We start from the raw sequence: 15,360 nt of genomic DNA, 5'->3' as shown, positions 1-15,360 counted from the left end.
CGCTTTCTCTCGCCAAATCTGATCTGAGTCCCAGATTCGGTTCTTCGGTTCTTCCTTCCTCGCAGAGAACAATCGGTTAGAGCGGACTTGTGCTTGCTAATCTGGATCTCTCTTGCTCTTGTTTCTCATTTAAATCGAGAGAGAGAGAGAGAGAGAGAGAGAGAGAGAGAGAGAGAGATGATAGATAGATCTGGTCTATGAAAAACATCTCCCACGTGGGGAAAATCTCAGGGAGGCTGACTTCATTGATATGTAGGATTAAGATCCCTTCCCATCTCACAAGGACTTCAAGCAATGGAGGAGGTCTTGACCTTCCCTTGTGGCCAAAGATAAATATGCTGAGAGATTCTGGATCCCTTGTGCAAAGCAAAAGTCTTTGCCAGGACTGCAAATCATGGCTTGGAAAAGTTAATGGACAGAAGTTAGGCTTTCTGCAATGAAAATTGTTCCAAAAAAGGGGGGAAGAAAGGACAGCAAGGAGGTCTCCTCATTTCATTTTTTCATTTATTTTCATTTATTTGGGATTTATAGGCCGCCCTTTTCCCTGAGGGGACTCAGAATCTCCTCAGATGGAGACCAACGTAAGATCCACCAACTTCCTCTAGATTCCACCAATTATTCCTTCTCTGAGTTACAAAAGACCAGCATTTCAAGGGATTCTGCATTCTTGCCAACATGCACTGAACATTAACACATTTCTTCTAATCTGCTGATTTGAGGTCTAACACTCTCCTATTTCTCTTAGTCAAGTGTCCACTTGTTGACAGATGGCCTCTGATCAATTTCAGATGAAATGAATTCTCTGGATTCTTCCTTGAATGTAAATCGAAGATGGAATGTGCCTTCAATCAGTACATTTTTTTTGACTCAACTTCCTCATGGTGAAAAAGCTCATGCTGGGAGGAGAAAAATTGGATTGAATCCTAATCAGGTTTTTACTTTGGGCTGTCCATAATTTGACTAAGTCTTGAGAATGATGGATGCCTTTCTGAGTAAAACCACAAGATTTCTCTGTTGAAGCGACCAAGGAGGTGTTGACATTTTGAGTGACACAGCCAAGCATGGGGGGGGGGGGGGGGGCTTGTGAAGAAAGTTGGAACGCTGGTCTGGGCCATTTCATAAACCCTGTGAAAAATTGCCAAATTGGTTTCTTACCAAATGAAAATGCTTTTTCTAAACTTGCTCCATTAGTGCCTCTCCCCATTCTTCATCTCCAAAGCTACGGTCAACATGTCTCCTTGGATCTCCTTCCTCCTCAACCCAACCATCATCATCTCCTTGATTTTACTGCTGCTATTAGCAAGTCTGTCTCTGAGCAAGCTCGGCTGGTCATCTCGGCGTATGCCCCCGGGACCTACCCCACTCCCTTTCATTGGCAATCTGCACTTGCTCAATATTACAAGACAAGATGTCTCATTTATGGAGGTAAGGAGCAAAGGGGGGGGGATTGGTAAGACCTTCTGTTATCAGCAGGAATGACCTGGATGGTTATCTAAGACTTTGCAGGTTGAGAAGTAAAGTTATGGAGGTGTAACGGTATAGACAGACCTTGGTTTGATTCAAATCATGGTTGGTTTACTTTGGTTTAAGTCCTATGTAAACCTTTGGTTTAAATCATATTTTGGATTGATTTGAATCATATTTAAAAGCTCAGGTAAATAATATTTGGTCATAAGTAGCTAAGTATAAATAAAGAATTGTACATAAAAATGGATAACGAATAAGGAGATTATGAACGCAAGATAGAAATGTACAGAAGGGAAAACACTAACTGCAAAGAAACCGATTCGGAACTGCCGTATGATATACGATGGAACTTATTGTTCCTATGTTGTTTTTAAGTTATGTGTTTGTTTCTGTTGATGTGCTTATGTGTATAAAATAAAATTTAAATTAAATGCTGCTTTAAATGTAAAAATAAAATAAAATAAAATAAAAGCTGAGTTTCTGCTCCAAATATTCATATCAGCCTGGGGATAAATTAAATCTGTATGGATACGGATTGTTGTTGGGGGCAATATATGCTGACTCTGTAAACTGCTTAGAGAGGGCTGAAAGCCCTATGAAGCGGTATATAAGTCTAACTGCTATACAGTTGTCCTACAGCTGCTGTGCTATAGGCACATCATGCTTGCTCATGTAATCAGTTCTATTGATTACAATTGAAAATATTACTGCCAGAGTATCAACTGGTGGGGTTGTCTCTTAACTTTTCCTGATTGCCTTCCCATCTGAAATTTTATGAAGAGATCAAATAATAGTCTCCATTTCTTCTGATGATTCTTTGCAGCACCTGAGGGCAAAACTCTAGTAGCTTTTAAAGGTTATGTTGGAGGGGGCATTTTGGCAGATAAGGATGGTCCCACAGCGTCATAACTCCCAAAATGCCCTTGCTTGTAGATGATGAAAATGTTCCCAGTAGAGAAGGCACGTTGTGGTGAAATCAGAATGTTTGTTCATGCCTTAAACACCAGCAGATTTTCCGCGCTGGACTTCCCTTTTATTGGAAAAACTAAATGTTATTCTCAAAAAGAAGTTTTCTTTTTTTGCGCTGAGCGAAACAATTTTTAAAAACCCAAACCCAACCCAGAAATGAACTATTAGCAAAATTTGACAAGAACCGAATCGATGCTTAATTTCAACAAACAAGGCAAAGCAATTTTTAAACATCATGGAAAAAACCCAAGCATATCACCGGGAATTTCTTGAGCCCTCTCCGGATCCGCTTCAAGGCGCTGGTCGTTACCTATAAAGCCCTTCATGGCATCGGACCTGGGTACCTGAGAGACCGCCTCCTGCCAATCACCTCCCATAGACCGATTAGATCTTACAGGTTGGGTCTCCTCCAGATTCCATCTGCCAGCCAATGTCGGCTGGCGACTCCCCGGGGGAGGGCCTTCTCTGTTGCAGCTCCAGCCCTCTGGAACGATCTCCCCGTGGAGATCCGGACCCTTACTACCCTCCCGGCCTTCTGCAAAGCCACCAAGTCCTGGCTGCTCCAGCTGGCCGGGGGGGCTTGTGAAACATCCAGCCCCTCGGAAATTGTGACTGTTGTATATTTTAATATGTTGCTTGTGTATTATTCCCCCTTCCCTCGTTTTATTGTAAGCCGCCCGGAGTCCTTCGGGAGTGGGCGGCATACAAATCAATAAAACTCTAACTCCTATCCCAAGTTTAAAAAAGAGGCAGGTACAAGCTGTAACTGCTTTTCAATCAATCAATCAATCAATCAGTTTATTATGACAGCCATAGATCAGAGACCAGAACAAGTAAAAACACTCAATAAATTTACAATTAAAAGTTCTAGTATAAAATGATAAATAACAACTAAATACTACGATAAAATCCGGTCTGTCAATTATACACATTCTAACTAGACAAAAATTGCAATCCATAAACTGTAGTCAGTTTAATACTAAAAGGGAAAGGAACAAGCAGCGCAAAGGGTTTGCCACATTTGTTATATAACGTTACTGCTTTAAAATTGGCTTTGCATGTCAAGGAGTGTTAATCCCCACCAAATGCCACGTGAATCGCTGCTCCTAGTATTCATGGCTCTCTCTGTAAACCCAACTTTAACGCAGTTTCACAGGGTGCGTTATTGCTCTGAGAGAAGAGTAGCCGTCTTCTTTAGGAATTCCCACCGGTGGTAGAAGGGGTGTGTGTGTGTGTGTGTGTGTCAGGCAGTGTATTATGTCGCTTGCATTTACGACGGTCGTATGCCAAATCAATGCGCACAGCAGGGCTAACTGGGCTTCCACGCATCCATAGATATAACACAAGCAGAGAATTGGAAGTTTAAGCTCCCCCTTAAAAGAAGAGAGAGAGAGAGAGAGAGATGGGAAGATGTTTCCCCATCTGAAACGTTAGATAATGTTGGCCAGGAGAGGGCAAAGTCTGATGTGATATCACACAGCTTTCTGTCCGTGGGACCTGAGTCCACCCAACTTTCCATAAAAGCTGCCAGGAAGATCTTAAGAGGACCTGGTAACCCCACAGAACCTTGATTGTTCCTTCTCAATGCAAGGAGCTCCGAGGAGGACATTTACCAAGGTGGCGCAGTGGTTAAATGCAGCACTGCAGGCTACTGCTAGATCAGCAGGTCAGCGGTTCAAATCTCACCGGCTCAGGGTTGACTCAGCCTTCCATCCTTCCGAGGTGGGTGAAATGAGGACCCAGACTGTGGGGGCAATATGCTGACTCTCTGTAAACCGCTTAGAGAGGGCTGAAAGGCCTATGAAGCGGTATATAAGTCTACTGCTATTGCTATTCTTCTAACCAGAGAAGTTCAGGAGGTGGCTCCTTCAGAGAGAGACCTTTTGGACCCTGGTGGTGGGTTCTTCACTCAAGGAACTCAGTTGGCTCTTTCCTCGCCTTGGTTTAGACCAAGGGTTGACAACTTTAAAACACTCAAAAGAGCCACAAAGGTCCCAACTGGAATCCCCCCGTTCAATTCTGAAGCCAACAGGAAGTCTGGTTCTGCCACCATAGAGTCTCCTCCTAGCGCGGCAGTGGTGGGTTCCGGATTCCGGTGCAACAGGGCCCAGCATCCACCGCATGAACAGCACAGTGCACACATGCGTCCTTACCTCTTGCGACGCCTCCGTGAGCCTCCGTGCGTTCCGTGCGCCGAAGAGCTCAAATACAGGTAAGAAGCTCAGGCGGGTGGGCGGGCCCTCCAGAGCACCGTACTAGAACGTTACTCAGTGCTCCGGGCAGGCACCGGACACCCGTACCGGAGCGTACCGCCTGCAATCCACCACTGTAGGGCAGTGTCCTTTTCCCTCTACGTGTCGTAAGCGAAAGCCCTATTGATTGTGGAGCCGACTGGCGACAAGGAGCCACAGCAGAGGCATGAAACAGCCACATGCGGCTCCGGAGCCGCAGGTTGCCGACTTCTGGTTTAGAACGCAAGGGCTGCTTTCTTTGACGGTAGACCCTGTAGGAGAGGAGCCAAACATCTGAAGTAGTTTGGTAACCTCTTTTTGAACTAAACAAATTTATCAGTCTTTGAAACTTTCATAGCATTTGTTAGGCTTCTCAACGCTCAGCAACAATGGCTGATGGGTTCTGAACGTCTTCTCTTCCACCTCCAGCTTTCCAAGACCTACGGCCCCGTCTTCACGTTCCATTTGGGCCTACAGAAGATTGTGGTGCTGGTTGGCTACGAGGCGGTGAAAGAGGCGCTCCTGAGCAAGGGGAACGAGTTTATCGACAGGCCCCCGATCCCCATTTTCTTGGACATCCAGCGGGAGTACGGTAAGCGTACTTAAGACTCAATTAGACAGCTGGTCTTTAGAGCCCGACCTTCCCAAGGTGCAGCTGAAGAGGAAAGTAAGGGGAAGTGGCAGAATCAGAGTGTTCTTCCTTCATGTGATTTTTTAAAAAATGTATATTTTTTTTTTAAAAATCCCTGGACATCAGAGAGAACTGCGTCAGAATCCATGCTTGAGGAGCAGCCAGGGGTGAAATCCAGCAGGTTCTGACAGGTTCTGGAGAACCCGTAGTGGAAATTTTGAGTAGTTTTTGGAGAACCGGTAAATGCCACCTCTGGCTGGCCCCAGAGTGGGGAGGGAAAGGGGATTTTGCAGTGTCCTTTCCCCTGCCACGCCCACCAAGCCACGCCCACAGAACCAGTAGTAAAAAAAAAAATTCGAATTTCACCAATGACTCCAACTTTCATGCCACAAAACACCCTTTAGTTCTTGCCAGCCTTGAAGATGCACGCAAACACAGAGACAAATTCGCAGCTTGCAGACATACATGGTCTTTGAATCAAGGCAGGGGAGATAGAAGAAGCTGGTCAGCCAAGATGGCTCTTGAACAGGAGGAGTTGGGCTGGAGATCACCCTGCGTTGATCGTCTTTTCGTTGCCATTTCCCTCGAGGCAACCATTCTTGGTCCCATCTATTGTTGGAAGGTTTCTGCTGTTAGAAATCTGCTCTGGTTTCTGGTCAGCTCCCTACCAATTCCTTCTCTGCTCCATGGAGAGAAATAAGGCTGGCCAATTATTAGGAGACCTTTGAGGGGCTTCTATGAGATGCGGCCCTCCTTTGATGGGATAGGAATGAAGGGGAAGCTGAGATCAATGTAGAGATATTCTAGACGGTGATTGTCAAAAAGTTATACCATGTATGGGCTCTGGGAAGTCGGGGGGAGGGAAGGGAGGCGGGGATCTAGGGGGGGAGGGGGGAAACATAATATGTGTTAAACTTTAAGGTACATGATTGCACTTGTATACTGTGGCTTTTTAATGTTAGTGTCAAAACAGAACAAACCGAATATATTGGAAGGTAATAGAAGTAAACCGAAGGGAGGAGCTGAGTGAAAGAAGAAGGAGGGTGGAGAGGGTGAGAGAGAGGAGGAGGAGAAGGGAGGGAATGGATTAAGAGAGGGAGTGATAGGGTCAGGGTTAGATAGAGGGGGAGGGGAAGTAGGTGTAGAGGGGTATGTGAGAAGGGAGAATGAAAGTTGGAGGGGGTTGAAAGAGGGTGTATGGTGGGTCAAGGTGGTATATTCGGTTTGTATTGTAGGGCAGTGTTTTTCAACCTTGGCAACTTGAAGATGTCCGGACTTCAACTCCCAGAATTCCCCAGCCAGCATTCGCTGGCTGGGGATTTCTGGGAGTTGAAGTCCAGACATCTTCAAGTTGCCAAGGTTGAGAAACACTGTCCTAACCACTGCTGGGGAATTCTGGGAGTTGAAGTCCGGACATCTTCAAGTTGCCAAGGTTGAAAAACACTGTTGTAGGGGACACTTTCTATATAAGTGAGGGTTGTGGTTATTACTCAATGCTATATGCCCCGGTTATGCACAGTAAACATGTGATTGTATAGAATGAAACGGAAATAAAATTATTATGCAAAAAAAAAAAAAGGAATGAAGGGAATGTGTTCCTCAGGTTTGTTCTTCTCCGTCGGAGAACTCTGGAAGAACACCCGTCGGTTTACCTTGACCACTTTTCGAGATCTCGGGATGGGCACCTCACTGATGGAAGGGAAGATCCTTGAAGAGCTCCAATTCCTCGTTGAGAGGGTCAACTCCTTTAAAGGTGAGGCACTTCTCCCCTTCTTCATCCCGGGTTCTTCTCTGTATCCTTCGTCTGCTCTTTGCATCATCTCCTGTTCTTCTCCTTCTTTTTTTCTTTTTTAAGGCGAGCCTTTTGCACTGAAGACCTTCGCTGAAGCTCCCACCAACATCACCTTCACCATCCTCTTTGGAGACAGGTTTGACTACGACGACCCAACTTTCACCAACCTCTTAAGACTCATCCATGAAGTGATGAGCCTCCTGGGCGCTCCGGCCTTACATGTAAGACGAGCGTCCTTGTTTCTCCTAGCACACGGCTAAAAGCATCCAGAATGTTGAATGTTTGAATGTTTATTTCATTTGTATGCCGCCCTTTCCCCCCGAAGGGGACTCAGGGCGGCTCACAACTCAAACCAGGGAAAGGGGATACAGACAAATTAACAACAACACAAAACAATACATAATTTAAAACACACAACAACCATACCATTCGAGGAGGGGTGCAAAAGCTCATTAGCCCCAGGCCTGTGGGAACAGCCAGGTTTTAAGGGCTTTGCGGAAGGCCTGGAGGGTGGTGAGGGTTCGAATCTCCACGGGGAGTTTGTTCCAGAGGGTCGGAGCAGCCACAGAGAAGGCCCTCCTCCGGGTAGTTGCCAGTCGACACTGGCCGGCGGATGGAATTCGGAGGAGGCCTAATCTGTGGGATCTAATCGGTCTGGTGGAGGTGATTGGCAGCAGGCGGTCTCTCAAGTACCCAGGTCCAATACCACGAAGGGCTTTTAGAGAAGGCCCAAAGGTGCTTTTGTCCACTGGACTTTCTCCTTTTTTTTTTTCTTTGAAGACGTTTTGCTTCTCATCCAAGAAGCTTCTTCAGCTCTGGCTGGATGGTGGGGAATGGGGTTTGCAGAGAGGAGGAGGAGGAGGAGGAGGAGGAGGAGGAGGAGGAGGAGGAGGAGGAGGAGGAGGAGGAGGAGGAGGAAAATTGTAGGGTCCTTGGTGCTCTCTGAGCTTGGTTGTTTTCTTACAGACATTTCATCACCAAACTAGGGAACATCATCAGTGCTAGAAGGGAGTGGGGCAGTGATGGGTTTGCAGACGGTACGCACCAGTACGGGCATACCGGAGCCTACCTGGAGCACCGTATACCGTTCCGGTACGGTGCTCCTGAGAGCACACCCTCTCGCCCGAGCTCCTTACCCTGTTTTAAAGCTTTTGGCGCTTCTGCACATGTGTATGGTGTGTTCGGCACTTCTGCGTGCATATAGCACCTGCACAACACTCCACTGAGCAGCTGGAGCATCGTGGAGCCCTGCGGAAGCGTCATTTGCTGCTACAATGCATGCCCGTGCTGGACGCACGTCCATGTGGGCAACCCCGGGCCCGTACCAGTTGGAAAAGGATCCAGAAGCCACCCCTGGAATGGGGCTTGCGCTGATGATGTGACTTAGTTTGGGTAATAAACCCTCTGCAAGAAAACCACCAAGCTCAGAGAGCATCCCAGGATATGCTTTGCAGCGGTCTGCTTCTTGCTTTGGAAAGAGACACTTGTGGATAGAGGGATGCGCAGAGGGGCAACCCAAATCAGCGGCTTGGAAAAGCCCACTAGGAAGGAGAAAATTCCAGGGCTTTGGAGATTGAGGAACCAGGGATGGCCCTTCAGGGCCTCTAGATGTCTTGGCCTCGAGTCTCACATCCCCATCCCGAAGACGGAAAGAGAATGTCAGGAGACAAAATGTCATTTCAACTGGAGGTTGCCAAATGCAACTCTGGACTTGGAACGTTGCGTCCCGGTTATAAATTTCCTCCTTCATTCCCTCGATGGAATCCAGCATCTGCTCTGCATAAGAAAAAGACCAGCTATTCCAAGCTGTTCCATGTGCCTCCTGGTTTACTTGGATGAGGGTTCAGCCCCATTAATTTTCAACCACACCAATAAGTTCTGGAATTTCTGGAATAATTCTTTCTTTAATTGCGAAAGATCAGGCGTGAATCTGTTGCGCTTCCATGATTGGCTCCAACTCCTTTATGCGCTCTACTGGATTTCTAAAAGAGCCATTATAAAATTTTGGTGGGTTTTTAAATTGCTTCCTTTTCAAAAGAAATTTCATTGTTGTTTTTCCCCTCCATAAAATGTTTTTTTTCCCCCTTTTTCAAATGCACACTTATGGATTCTGTCTAGAAAAAGCTGGTAATTCCCCCTAAAAGCAAACTTTTATTTGCTATTAAAAAAAAAGATAAGGAGAATAGCTGCTCTTTGGTCCTTCAAAATGTTGAATTAAAATTTGAGCCTTTCCATAGGAGAGGATTTCCATAGTTAAAGCTCTGAAGCCCCCCAATTTCTCTGCAAACCTGAAAATGAAGACTCTAAAAACATTGACTAAAAGAAATTTAGGCAAAAGTAAAGGTTCCCCTTGCACATATGTACTAGTCGTTCCCAAATCTAGGGGGCAGTGCTCATCATCTTCAAAGCCAGAGCTGTCCAAAGATATCTCCGTGGTCATGTGGCCGGCATGACTCAATGCTGAAGGCGCACGGAACGCTGTTCCTTTCCCACCAAAGGTGGCCCCTATTTTTCTACTTGCATTTTTTACCTGCTTTCAAACTGCTAGCTGGGACAAGTCACGGGAGCTCTCTCCATTACGCAGCGCTAGGGATTCGAACCGCCAAACTGACAATCTTTCTGATCGACAAGCTTAGCGTCTTTGCCACTGAGCCGCCATGTCCAAAAAGAAATGTAGGCAGCCCTTAAATGAAAAGGCACCAGAATGATATTGTCACTGTAGCATCGTTCTTATCTGTTGGGTTTTGTGCTGATTTATTGGCTCTTTTCCAGCTGTATAACGTCTATCCGTTCCTGGGATTCCTCCTCAAACCCCATAAGGAGATCCTGAAGAGGATCCGGGAAGCCTGCGAGATCATCGAGAAGTACATGCGAGCCAGCAAGGAGAAGCTTAGCCGGAACCAGCTGCAAAGCTACATCGACTCCATGCTCTTCAAGCAGCTACAAGAGGTTGGAGTCCCCCAGAAAGCTTAACCACACCCTCAAATAATTTTCCTATCTGGATTCCTGAGACATATTGAATTACAATTCTTCTTTCTCTTTCTCTCTCTCTCCCCCTCTCTTTCTTTCTTTCTTTCTCTTTCTTTCTCTCTCTTTTTATCTCTTTTTCTTTCTTTCTCTCTCTTTCTCTTTATTTCTCTCTCTCTCTTTCTTTTTATCTTTCTTTTTCTTTCTTTCTCCCCTCTCTCTTTCTCTTTATTTCTCTCTCACCCTCTCTTTCTTTCTTTCTATATCTTTATTTCTCTCTCTCTTTATCTCTCTTTCTTTTTATCTCTCTGTTTCTCTTTCTTTTTCTTTCTTTCTTTCTTTCTCTCTCTTTCTCCCCTCTCTCTTTCTCTCTTTATTTCTCTCTCTCTCTTTCTCTTCATCTCTTTCTTTCTCTTTCTCTTTCTTTCTCTTTCTTTCTTTCTCTGTTTCTCTTTCTTTCTCTCTGTTTCTCTTTCTTTCTCTCTGTTTCTCTTTTTTCTCTGTTTCTTTCTTTCTCTCTCTCTTTCTTTCTTTCTCTTTCTTTCTCTCTCTTTTTATCTCTTTTTCTTTCTTTCTCTCTCTTTCTCTTTATTTCTCTCTTTCTTTTTATCTTTCTTTTTCTTTCTTTCTCTTTCTCCCCTCTCTCTTTCTCTTTATTTCTCTCTCACCCTCTCTCTCTTTCTTTCTTTCTTTCTTTCTTTCTCTTTATTTCTCTCTCTCTTTCTCTCTCTTTTTATCTCTCTCTGTTTCTCTTTCTTTCTTTTTCTTTCTTTCTTTCTCTCTCTTTCTCCCCTCTCTCTTTCTCTCTTTATTTCTCTCACTCTTTCTCTTCATCTCTTTCTTTCTCTTTATCTTTCTTTCTCTGTTTCTCTTTTTTTCTCTCTCTCTTTCTTTCTTTCTCTCTCTCTTTCTTTCTCTCTCTTTTTATCTATTTTTCTTTCTTTCTCTCTCTTTCTCTCCTCTCTCTTTCTTTTTATCTCTCTCTGTTTCTTTCTTTCTCTCTCTTTCTTTCTTTCTCTCTTTCTCTTTATTTATCTCTTTCTTTCCCTTTCTCTCTCTTTCTCTTTATTCTCTCTTTCTCTTTCTTTCTCTTTCTCTCTGTTTCTTTCTTTCTTTCTCTCTCTCTCTCTCTCTCTCTCTCTCTCTCTTACTCCCACACCCCAATCTGCCTCCCCGGTCCACATTCTTTTCTTTGATCAAACCAATTTTTGCCTCTTCTGTTTAAGGGAGAGAATGGCAAGAAGAACACGTTCCACAACTCCCATGTCCTGGCCTCAGTTCTGGACCTTGTCATGGCTGGGACGGAGACCACGGCCACCACTCTGCAGTGGGCTGCTCTGATGATGATGAAATACCCTGAGATTCAGAGTAAGCTAGAATTCTCTTTGGCTAAGACACCTGGTTTGGGCTGAACCCGGGGTGGGGGGGTGTGGGGGAGGAGGGTGATCCCCACAAGTCGTAGTTCACCTAGGAGCAGTGGTGAAATTCATTTTTTTTACTACCGGTTCCGTGGGCGTGGCTTGGTGGGCATGGCAAGGGAAGTATACTGCAAAATCCCCGTTCCCTCCTGATCAGCTGGGACTCGGAAGGCAGAGAATAGATGGGGGCGCGGCCAGCCAGAGGTGGCATTTGCTGGTTCTCTGAACTACTCAAAATTTCCGCTACCGGTTCTCCTGAACCTGCTGGATTTCACCCCTGCCCAGGAGAGGCTGTTGAGCCAGGTTTATCCCTCCCACTGTCTTCTTCCTTCGAGCCACGAGGCTTCCCCACCCCACCCCGTCTGTCAGTGGCACCCAGGAGAAAATTGCAAATCCAATTAGCCAGGAAGATCTCCAACCAACCCCAAGGGCCAGAGAGACCTTGACCTTGAGAAGCAGAGATAGCAGTCGAGGTCCTCCGGAGTTTAAACGGTGGCTGTTATGGGCTTCTGGTGGTTTGGCTGTTGTCCCTGAACGCTTTGGAGCTCATCCCAGCTTGCTTAAGAGGGTTCAGGAGCAGCTGATCTCCTCAAGCGTTCTGCAGTTGAAGAACAAGTCAAGGAACTCAGCTGCCTCCCCAGGGCTGATGAAGGAAATGGCCTTTAGCTTCCTGGCCCTGATATTCGGAACCGCTCCTCCTGCAGGGAAGGTCCAACAGGAAATCCAGCAAGTCCTTGGATCAGGACGCTTGCCGGTCTACGAAGACAGGAATAAGATGCCCTTCACCAATGCCATGATTCATGAGGTTCAGCGGTTTTCTTCTATCGTGCAACATTTCCCACGCTGCACCGCTGTGGACACACACTTCCGAGGCTACTTTATTCCAAAGGTAGGACCTGGGGGGGTGCTCAGAGTCCCAAGAGGCAGGAGGGATGCTGGGGCCAAGGAAGCTTTGCGGAGAATGGGGATGTCCATGAAGGTCCACGCTCTGTTGACTTGAACCATCTTGGTTCAGGATTCCTGCCACGAGATCTACCTTGATCTACCTTTTCCTTCTCCCCCTGAAAATGTGGAAAGCTGGAACACTTTCCTTCCTGAACTAATTTCTCAATTTGCTTCTGCTCCAGGGGACGCCCGTATTTCCTTCTCTGACATCCTCGCTTTATGACGAAACCCAGTGGGAGACCCCCAACAGGTTTAACCCCAACCATTTTCTGGATGCTGAAGGGAACTTTGTGAAGAAAGATGCCTTCTTGCCTTTCTCAATAGGTGGGTGAAGAAGACTTCTCTCTCGATAGGACCAGAACAGATTAACAGAGTTGGAAGGGACCTTGGAGGTCATCTAGCCCAGCCCCCTGCCCAAGCAGAGACCCTACACCGTTTCTGACAGGTGGCAGTCCAGTCTCTCCCTGAAAGCCTCCAGCGTTGAAGCTCCCACAACTTCTCTTCCATGGGTTGAGCGTTCTCACTGTCAGAAAATTTCTCCTTATTTCTCTGTGTGAGGAGGGTCTGGGAGTCTAGGAAAGAGAGAAGGTTGGCTGGGAAGTCAAGTCTACAGCAGGGATGTCCAACCAACCTCGGCATCTTGAAGACTTGTGGATTTCAACTCCCAGAATTCTCCAGCCCTGAATTCTGAGAGTTGAAGTCCACAAATCTTAAAGTTGTGAAGGTTGGACAGTCTAGTCCACAGCTTGTCCTTTTGTGGAGGAACCAAGAGATGGTTTATGAGATGAAACCTGTCTCTAGAAGATGAAGAGGCCCGTTAATCATCAGGGGAGATAGTTTGAAGGCCACAAATTGCTCTGGTTGGAGCACCAGGATGCTGGGCAGCACCATGGACGTCCCAACTGCTCCACCAGGATCTGGAACCAAAGTGGTTGTCCAAAGCTTTATCCTTCTTCGGACCTTTGATCTTCTGGTATGCAGTTGAGGGGGCAATGAGTAAGAAGATGGAGGCTTTTTCCTGTTTTCTGTGAACCTCAAGAGCTTTCTAGGCTATGAGGGAGTCTCACCCTGGACCTCTGTTTCTCCAGAACTTTGGGACAACCTTCAGGTGAGTCTAGGCCTTAGGACTTCAAGTCCAGGATTGCCATCCCTGTGTGCTCCAGGACATTTTAAGGAGATGTGCCATGAAGACAGTATTACAAACTTCTCTGTCTTTTGTTTATGGAGATTCTCCATCCTCCAGGTCACGGTTGTCCCAAAGGAGGTTTTTTCAGGAGGCAGCTGGTCATTTGAATCCTTTTAGAGGGTCATTGAGGCCACTTGGAGGTTTCTCTGTGTCCTCCAGGGTCACCTGAGCGGTGCAAATGGTTCCTGTAGTCTGCAATTTTTCCCCTCTGGGAATCCATTCCTCCTCCCACACCGTTCAAAGGGTCTTCATCCCAGGAGAGAAGAAAGGAGGGAAGGAAGGAGGGAAGGGAGGAGGGAAGGAGAGAAGGAGAGAAGAAAGGGGGGAGGGAAGGGGGAAGGAGGGAGGGAAGGAAGGAGGGAAGGAAGGAGAGTAGGAGAGAAGAAAGAAGGGAAGGAAGGAGGAGGGAAGGAGAGAAGGAGAGAAGAAAGGGGGGAGGGAAGGGGGAAGGAGGGAGGGAAGGAAGGAGGGAAGGAAGGAGAGTAGGAGAGAAGGAGGAAAGGAAGGAGGAGGGAAGGAGAGAAGGAGAGAAGAAAGGGGGGAGGGAAGGGGGAAGGAGGGAGGGAAGGAAGGAGGGAAGGAAGGAAGAAGAAGTAGGATTGTTGTAAGATAAGATGGATTTATGGGATGGTAAGAAAGCAATTTCAAGTATATTGTCAACTGTAGGGGGGGAATTGTTATAAATACATATTATTAACAACAGTTATGAGATCATATAATTGTGAATGTATATATGAAATTAATAAAAATTTTAAAAATTAAAAAAAAACAAGGGTCTTCATCCCAAATTGTACAGCTAAGTGTCTGTAGAGATTCTCAACCATCCAAGTCACAGTTGTCCCAAAGGGGCTTTTTATCAGGAGGCAACTAGACTTCCTTGTTTTTCTTTGAAGACGTTTCACTGCTCATGCAAGAAGCTTCTTCAGCTCTGACTTGGGATGGTGGGGAATGGAAGGATTTATATTCCTTGCAGACAAGAGCTGGTCGTTTGCATCCTTTGAGAGGGTCCTTGAGGCCGCTTGGAGGTTTCTCTGTGTCCTTTTCTGTTTTAAAAAACGGCCTCTGGGTCCTTGTTGCAGGTCCCAGGAATTGCCTTGGAGAAAACCTGGCCAGGATGGAACTCTTCATCTTTGTGGTTGGGCTGTTGCAAAGGTTCACGTTTCAAGCCCCGCCTGGAATGAGGGCAGAAGACCTGGAGCTCACAACAGTGCCTGCCTTCACCCGGAGGCCCCTCCCCTACTCCACCTGTGCTGTGCCCACCAACTAATTCTGGGTTTCTCAACCGCGTGGAGATGTGTGGGCTTCACCTCCCAGAATTCCCCAGCTGTTCTCTTGTCTCTTGATTTAATCCGAGACCATTCTACTCTTTACCAACTACGTTAGTAATCTTGCACCAACGTTTCTTAAGCTTGGCTACTTTAAGAGGTGCAGGCTTCAACTCCCAGAATTCCCCAGCCAGCATTGCAAGTTGGGGGGGTCTTCCAAAATACAATGGCCTGGCTGGGGAATTCTGGGAGTTGAAGTCCGCACTTTCTAAAGTGTCCGAGGTTAAGAAACACGGATCAAACACGGATTTAGAAGCTCTTCTGTGCAGAGAAAGAAAGAGAAGGAGAGAGGGTAGGAAGGAGAAGAAAGAGGGTAGGAGTAGGGGAAAGGGAAGGGAAGGAAGAAGGGGATGGAGAGGAGGAAGGAAGGAAGTAGAGAAGGAAGGGAGGGAGAAAAGAAAGAGAGAATAAGGTGAGATGTGGAGGAGA

At 46.3% G+C, this 15,360-nt stretch overlaps 2 protein-coding genes across 2 annotated transcripts in view; one reads left to right on the top strand and one right to left on the bottom strand.

Annotated features, from left to right (window-relative positions):
• Positions 1–15,360, bottom strand: part of GPR146 (G protein-coupled receptor 146) — a 142,055-nt gene that overhangs the window by 72,790 nt on the left and 53,905 nt on the right. The window lies entirely within an intron of this gene.
• On the top strand, positions 1,126–15,299 carry CYP2W1 (cytochrome P450 family 2 subfamily W member 1). The gene is made up of 9 exons (XM_087701707.1): positions 1,126–1,425; positions 5,097–5,259; positions 6,902–7,051; positions 7,154–7,311; positions 9,863–10,039; positions 11,284–11,425; positions 12,180–12,364; positions 12,603–12,744; positions 14,686–15,299. The coding sequence occupies exons 1-9, from the start codon at positions 1,231–1,233 to the stop codon at positions 14,871–14,873; spliced, it is 1,500 nt and encodes a 499-aa protein (XP_087557833.1). The 5' UTR covers positions 1,126–1,230; the 3' UTR covers positions 14,874–15,299.

The sequence above is a fragment of the Thamnophis sirtalis genome, unplaced genomic scaffold (assembly GCF_051295495.1).
Source record: "Thamnophis sirtalis isolate CommonGarterSnake01/CBP01778 unplaced genomic scaffold, rThaSir2_p1.2 scaffold_14, whole genome shotgun sequence".
Classification (NCBI taxonomy): domain Eukaryota; kingdom Metazoa; phylum Chordata; class Lepidosauria; order Squamata; family Natricidae; genus Thamnophis; species Thamnophis sirtalis.
This window is presented reverse-complemented; position numbering and strand designations above follow the sequence as displayed.

What these genes read in the sequence shown, in the direction of transcription:
- CYP2W1 (XM_087701707.1), top strand. Translation starts at nt 1,231, where the DNA reads ATGTCTCCTTGGATCTCCTTCCTCCTCAACCCAACCATCATCATCTCC. An exon ending in GGACATCCAGCGGGAGTACG is followed by an intron (nt 5,260 to 6,901) that starts GTAAGCGTACTT and finishes TGTGTTCCTCAG; the next exon opens with GTTTGTTCTTCTCCGTCGGA. An exon ending in GAGGCTACTTTATTCCAAAG is followed by an intron (nt 12,365 to 12,602) that starts GTAGGACCTGGG and finishes CTTCTGCTCCAG; the next exon opens with GGGACGCCCGTATTTCCTTC.